General features: G+C 41.6%; 1 protein-coding gene across 2 annotated transcripts in view; it reads right to left on the minus strand.

The window, feature by feature from the left end:
* cmc1 (C-x(9)-C motif containing 1) overlaps positions 1-7,500 on the minus strand; it is a 12,818-nt gene that overhangs the window by 4,733 nt on the left and 585 nt on the right. Inside the window, exons 1-2 of one of the 2 annotated variants that reach the window (XM_046877630.1) lie at positions 1,918-2,073; positions 1,043-1,135 (exon numbers count right to left, since the gene is read on the minus strand). In XM_046877630.1, coding sequence (XP_046733586.1) covers positions 1,043-1,135; positions 1,918-1,936 — 112 coding nt within the window. In that variant the 5' untranslated portion in view covers positions 1,937-2,073. Of the gene's footprint in view, positions 1-1,042; positions 1,136-1,917; positions 2,074-7,500 lie in introns of those variants that run through there. The other variant, XM_046877629.1, reaches the window with a different exon arrangement.

Below are 7,500 nucleotides of genomic sequence, written 5' to 3' on the forward strand. Positions count from 1 at the left end.
GAAAAAGTAAAAGTCTCCCCACATGGAAAGACTTCAATAAAATACAAATACACAAAAAAAAAAAAAAAAAAAAGGACTTTCATCTTTTCAAACTTAATTCTTTCTTTCTTTATTCTTCTTTTTAATCTTCTATACCCTAACCTCTCATCTCTCCCTCCATCTCCTGCATGTGACGTGTACAGGATTCATCAGAGTTTAATTATATAACCCTACACACAGAAGCTTCTCCCAGCAGATCCTCAGTCACTGCAGAACACAGTGGAGTGATCTTCCCTACAGTGGTCCCCTCTGAAGTGCACTAGGTAGTGCACATATCAGGAATTACTCACTTTACAGTAATGGATTTTTAGAAACGTATTTTAACAGAACAGTGCAGCTGCAAACACGCGCACACACACACACACACACACACACACACACACACACACACGTGCATGTGCAGGCGGAGGTGTGAAAGGCGAGCGCCGAAGGTGAGAAGGGGGGTTTCCAGTCATTGCACCATTTTGTGTGTGTGTGTGTGTGTGTGTGTGTGTGTCCGCGTGGGCTGCAGGTGTCGATGTGAAATGAAGACGTGGTGTTAATCGGCCCAAACTAACCAAAGCGAGTGTGAACAGAGAGGTGATAAAGAACAATAACAAAACAACAAAACAGCGAATTACAGATATGCACACACTGCACACACACACACACACACACACACACCCCACTATACACACACTGCACTCAGGCAAATGCACACTCCCACACACACACACACACACACACACTATACACAGTGTGTGTGTGTGTGTGTGTGTGTGTATAGTATGTGTAGTGTGTGTGTAGTGTGTATATATAGTATGTGTAGTGTGTGTATGTATATATAGTGCGTGTGTGAATGTGTGTGTGTGTGTATAGTATGTGTAGTGTGTATGTATTGTGTGTGTGTAGTGTGTATATATAGTATGTGTATGTATAGTGTATGTATGTATATATAGTGCGTGTGTGAATGTGTGTGTGTGTAGTGTGTGTGTGTGTGTGTGTGTGTGTGTGTGTGAAGTACCTTCGACGTGTTGGACACAGAGCTCTTTAGCTTTCTCTCTCATTATTTTTGGGATCAGGACGTCACGCTCCACATGTCTGAGATGAGGCTCGTCTATACAACACACACACACACACACACACACACACACAGTGTTAGAAGTCCACATGGCTGTACTGTCCATTACATTCCACTATTCTCACTGCAGTGCGCGGGTGCAGTCCGCGGGTGATCAGTGTGTTTTGTTGTGTGTTTTCAGTGTAACACCTTTGCAGTATGAGTTCGACACACAGAGGTAGCTAAGAGAAGGAAGGAGACGACAAAACGAGGTATCTGTGTCTCTGAACCCTGCAGCAGATCGACATCAGAGCACAAAGACTTTATTATTACATTTATTACATCCTCCCTCACTTCCTGTTCACTTCCTACTTCCTGCTCACTTCCTGCTCACTTCCTGCTCACGCATGTGTCAGGTTTGTCAGCAATCAGAAAGTAGGCGTTTCTTCAGGACAGTTTGATGATGATGATGTAATCAAAACAGGTGATGAAATGTTTGATATGCAAATTAGCCTAAAGATCCCATAGACATTCTAATCACTGTAACGTCATCAGGAGACTTCCAGCGACGTTCCCCTGAACAGAGCAACATCACTGCTTCCCTATCAATTAACTGAACAAATACTCGCTTTATATACACACACACACACACACACACACACACACACACACACAGCACTCTACTGCTCTGCCCATCAGTATTTACCTCTTTATACTTGTGGGTGTGTGAGAGAGAGTGTGTGTGTGGGTGTGTGTAACATGAAGCTAGCCATGTTAGCGTTGGTTTCTGAAGCATTATCCGGGTATTTACAGCTGTGTGGCGGTGTGAGAGCTGTTACCTGAGTTTGGAGTCCCCATGAGTGGATTATTAACTATAGATTTATAACACACTATAATACGCTATAACACACACAAACACACACACGACTGCTGCATGCTCAATGTCACCCTGCAAACACGCGCTAAACCCGCCTCCTCTGCGCTCCGATTGGTCGGCAGGCTACTCACAACCAATCTGCCGATTGGACAGAAATTCTCCACTTCCGCCTACGTCATCATAAGTGACAAGTTTAAAGACGGTTCTGTTCTTTCGCTTTTCATTTTAATTACTTTTTGTTTCAAAGGAAGAAATAAAAGAAACTTTATTAACATTAATATTATTATTCATTATTAATGCTGTTGTTGCTTACAGAGAGTAAATTAAGTCTTTATAAACAGCTGTAAGTGGTTTACTGGTTTCACCTGAAAAGTTTTAACCCCAAAAAACATCTCAGCATCAGTTCATTGTGTAACGTCATTGAATGCAAAATTAATCCAGTTTTCAGAATCTGTCATCTAAAATGTCTATTAAACTTTATTGTGTAAATGTGTTGAACTGATGAATTGTGCAGATGAATGTTGAAGGTCACTAATGAAGGCGTGTGAACGACATCAGATCAACCAATCATCAACCAGTTCTCTAAAACAGGTCAAAGGTGAATCTGGTGAAGCTTCAGTTGGAGACTGAATACAGACAGAACACAGAATTATACATTCTGAAAACAAATTAAGAAATAAACACTAATACAGTACAGTAAAAGTGTGAATTCAGTTCGGTCTCCAAAACACTGTTTATATCAAGAAACACTGAAACTGTGCAGCATCATACTGATAACATGAATAAACATTGCGATGGTTTTGTTTGTGAACAATGACGAAGGGACTTTTCATTCTGATGGGAATGAGATTTTCACTGACACAAAGATTTACTTTTGAGAGATAAACTGAGGATTTTGAGAAAAGTTCAGGCTTTTGCAAGAAATCCAGTGTATTGTGCTGTTTGTACTCGTTGTTTTGAGAAATGCACTTTACTGAATTACAAATATTAAGGATGATTCGAGAAACGAATCCAAAACAACTGAGAAAAACTGTAATAGATGAAGAAAGAAAGAACATGAAACAGAGCCAACTCTGAGAAACTTCCACCAAACTCAATCTGACCTGAACCTACTGCTCAATTCTCCTCTTTTATTCTACTTTTACACTCTGTTTTGTGCCTTAAGGGTTTTTCTTCTTTTACTGTTGATGATAAGATAATTTTAGCAATAAAGTCATTTTAAACTGAAAATCATCAAGTAGTTCTGAAAAATGTGATATGTGATATATGAGCCCCCCCATTTCATTTTGCACCTGCTGTATCAAAATTCAAGACAGTGTAAGACGTCCGTGACCACATCTGTGCACATCTGTAACTGAACCTGACCACAGAGTGGAGGCTGAATTGTGTTCCACACACGCACGAGACCACAGCGGAGAAAGAGCAGAGAGAGAGAGAGAGAGAGAGAGAGAGAGAGAGAGAGAGAGAGAAAGAAAGTGCTGAATGATGCTTTTTTCCTGAACAAGAAATAAATAGACCCCTGACAAGGACACAGTTCCACCGGGGGCTTCTCCTCCTCAGTTCTCTCTCTGCTGCAGTAGATGTTACAGTGTGTAAAAGCTCCTCAGTGAAAATAAAATCAGTCAGTTCTCTGTGGATATAACGTCTATCAATGTTTTATACCAGCCTCTGAGCTCTCGATTTCCTCTAAAGGTTTTATACAGTTTCAGACCTTCAGGATATTAAAGCTGTGTCATTTGGAGCTTTAATTTATATTCATATGAAATTGATTTGAAGGCTTTTTGTCTCAGTTCATAGTTCAGAAGTATAATCACACATTACAGGTATTACAGAAGAGAACTGACACACAGACACACACACTCACACAGACACTCACACACACACTCACAGACACTCACACAGACACTCACAGACACTCACACAGACACTCACACAGACACTCACACAGACACTGACACTCACACACTGACACTCACACACTGACACTCACACACTGACACTCACACAGACACTCACAGACACTCACAGACACTCACAGACTCACACTCTCACACAGACACTCACACAGACACAAACTCACAGACACAGACACTCACACACACTCACTCACTCACACACTCACACACTCACACTCACAGACACTCACACAGACACTCACACACAGACACTCACACACAGACACTCACACACACTCACTCACACACTCACACAGACACTCACACAGACTCACACACAGACTCACACACAGACTCACACAGACACTCACAGACACACACACACACAGAAACACACACACACACACACACACACACACACACACACACACACACACACAAAGGTGCTGCACACTGAACCCACAGCATGGTGCTCATCACTGAACACACTTCAGCCTGAATCAATCTCAGTAATAAGGTGAAAGTGTGAAGAGAGTAAGGGTGAGGAGCTCACACACCAGCACACACCAACACACACCAGCACACACCAACACACACCAACACACAGCAGCACACAGCAGCACACAGCAGAGCAGACGGGTTGATCACAGAGAGGTCAGTCTCCTCTCCGGACTCCACCAAGAGTCAAGTCCTCTCTGCAGGCGTGTCACTCACATGCACACGCACACACACACACACACACACACACACACACACACACACACACACACACACACACACACACACGGCTCAGAGCTGATTTTGTCCCAGAAGGAGGTTGTGGCTCACAGGAAAATCTAATAACATCACATCGTCGTGTCACTGAGGGCTGCCAGCTCCCGGGCCGTGGCTCCAAAATCCAATATCCCCCATCAGCAGGCCTGGCAGAGGGAAGGTTAGCAAAGTTAAACCCTTTTAGGACACGGCTCGGTGCTCAGGACCACCACCGACGCTCCAAATGTCCAAAAGATGTCCAAATGTCCAGGATGCAGGCCGCCAAATGCTAAAGAGATGCCGCGCGCTGGGTTTGGGCCACTTCCCGTCCTGCTCCAGCCACACACAGAGGAAGCACAGATGGTCAGGAGACCAGGAGGCCATTAAAAGCCACCAACCACACCTTCACCTTTACAATCACTCATTCACTCACTTACTCTCTCACTCATTCACACTCATTCACTCCCTTACTCATTTACTCTCTCTCACTCACTGCTATCAAACCCCACAAACCACACCTTCACTGGAGTTTACACTCACTTACAGATCAGGAGAGTATTACAGAGAGCAGAATTAAAGAACAAACTGAACATAAAACTCAATCTGAACAACAACAATCCACTGTTTGAACCATACACTAACTCATATGTGTGTGTGTGTGTGTGTGTGTGTGTGTGTGTGTGTGTGTGTGTGGAGCAGCAGCTTGTGTTTACTCGGCCGCTCGCGCTCCGGATCCATTTCCTCTGGAGCTGCAATCTGGAGGCGATTCTCGGGCGAGTCGCGCCTTTAACACTGCGGCTTTAATTAAAACTACATTAGGACTAATCAGCCGGAAGCCCGGGGGTGTCATAGTCAGAGACACCGAAATGAACAATAAGAGTCGCGCGCGCTGTAACGGGATTTAGTTCATAACACGGCGCGAGCTTTAATCAAAACGATATTACAATTAATCAGCCGTAAAAGCAGGATTAGTGAGAAAGAGGCGGATGAGGTGGAGATATCACTCATTACCTCTAATTATCTCACAGTAATAACACTTTATCACGGACACATCAATGATTACAACCGGATTTTATTTTTTATCTTCAAATATTTTACTTGAAACGCTGTTAATTACATTCAACTAAATATTTACACGTGTCATTTACATTAACATTTACATTTACATTAACATTTACATTAACATTTACCTTTACTTTTACATTAACATTTACCTTTACATTTACATTAACATTTACCTTTACTTTTACATTAACAGTATTTATCAGACTGCTTTATCCAGAGCGATGTACAAAAGTGCACTGAATCTGTTAATGAATAAATCAACACTGGTTTCCTTGGTTACAGACTCGGGTCAACGTAAATCTAAACTCCATTAGGAGGAATCATAGCACACTTTTTAAAAATACATAAATACATAAAACAGAGGTAGGTCTTTACAAGTCGTGTGAAGATCGGCAGTCAGTCAGCCAGACATTCATGGGGAAGTTCATTCCACCAGCAGTCTAGATGTAAGGAGCCTGTGGGAGTGATGCTGAGATTATTGTCCCATTACATCAAGAGGTTTTAACTGTAACTCTAATCCCTAAACCCTAACCCCTTAATTCTAAACTTAATCATTTGCTCCACAGTAAATTAACACTGTAACTCATAAACATTTATTTTATCAATATGTATATTTGTAAACACCCAGTTTATAAGCCCCACCCTTCATTTGGGCCTGTGCATTATTAATAGTTTGGAAATTAGTGTTTGGATGGGAAAAAAACACCACTTTAATCCTGAAATCAGCATGAAATGGAAAATATTACCCTGTAATTTAATGAGGTTTTATTCTTTGTGGAATTGGTCTCTGTTTCAGCTCAATGAAGAGATTAGTTCCTGAAGAATCAGGTCAGCAAATTGGAGGAGAAATATAAAAAAAACTGACAAAAGCCCTCAGAAAGCCTGATTCTATTGTCCAGCTGAAGTGGAAATGTTAATATGACTTCCATCTCGGACCAAAAAAAATGTCAAAAAGATGGTACAAAGCCCATGAGGTTCCTGTTGGAGGGTTCTCACCCAGGTAATTATGAGCTCCATAAAGGCCCACAGAGTAAAAAAGCTACAGAGGCAAAAAAGGCAAAAAGGAAATAAATAAATAAATAAAAAAAGGAAGCTGAATTACTTTCTGCTGCTTTATGTTCTTTAATAAGAGGAGAGATAGAGAGAGAGAAAGAGAGGGAAAGGATCCTTCATGGACAACCTAGAGCTCCATACACACATACACACAAATACAGGAAGAGAGAGACTATATTTCTGTGTTCATTAACCAGACAGACAGACAGACAGACACACAGACAGATGGACAGATATACAAAGAGACAGTCAGACAGACAGATGGACAGAAAGACAGACAAAGAGACAGCTGGATTTTTATACTGTACTTTATGTGGGTTTTTCTCAGTGAACTTCAGTGAAAACTGATAAAAAAACCCTGAAAATTATAACAAGGAAAAGAATAAAAAAAAACATAAAACACACTCCTTCATTTTCCATCTATCTGCCCATGTGCTTAATTGTGTGTGTGTGTGTGTGTGTGTGTGTGTGTGTGTGTGTATGTGTATCACACATCTCTTTATCTGCAGTCTCTCAGAGTGAAACAGTGAAGTCAGTGTAAAGTGCTAAAGTGGAGCAGAGCATGATGGGAGATGCCTTTCAGAGTGCACACTAACGAGGGAAAGACTAATGAGACGAGGCCATGAATCAGTGTTTTAATGACAAAGTGCCTTTGCCATCGATCGCGCACACACACACACACACACACACACACACACACAGATAGCTCTTTCAAAAAAAAAATATATATATATATATATGTTTGTGTGTGTGTGTGTGTGTGTGTGTGTGGTATTTTC

Source organism: Silurus meridionalis, chromosome 21 (assembly GCF_014805685.1).
Source record: "Silurus meridionalis isolate SWU-2019-XX chromosome 21, ASM1480568v1, whole genome shotgun sequence".
In the NCBI taxonomy this organism is placed as follows: domain Eukaryota; kingdom Metazoa; phylum Chordata; class Actinopteri; order Siluriformes; family Siluridae; genus Silurus; species Silurus meridionalis.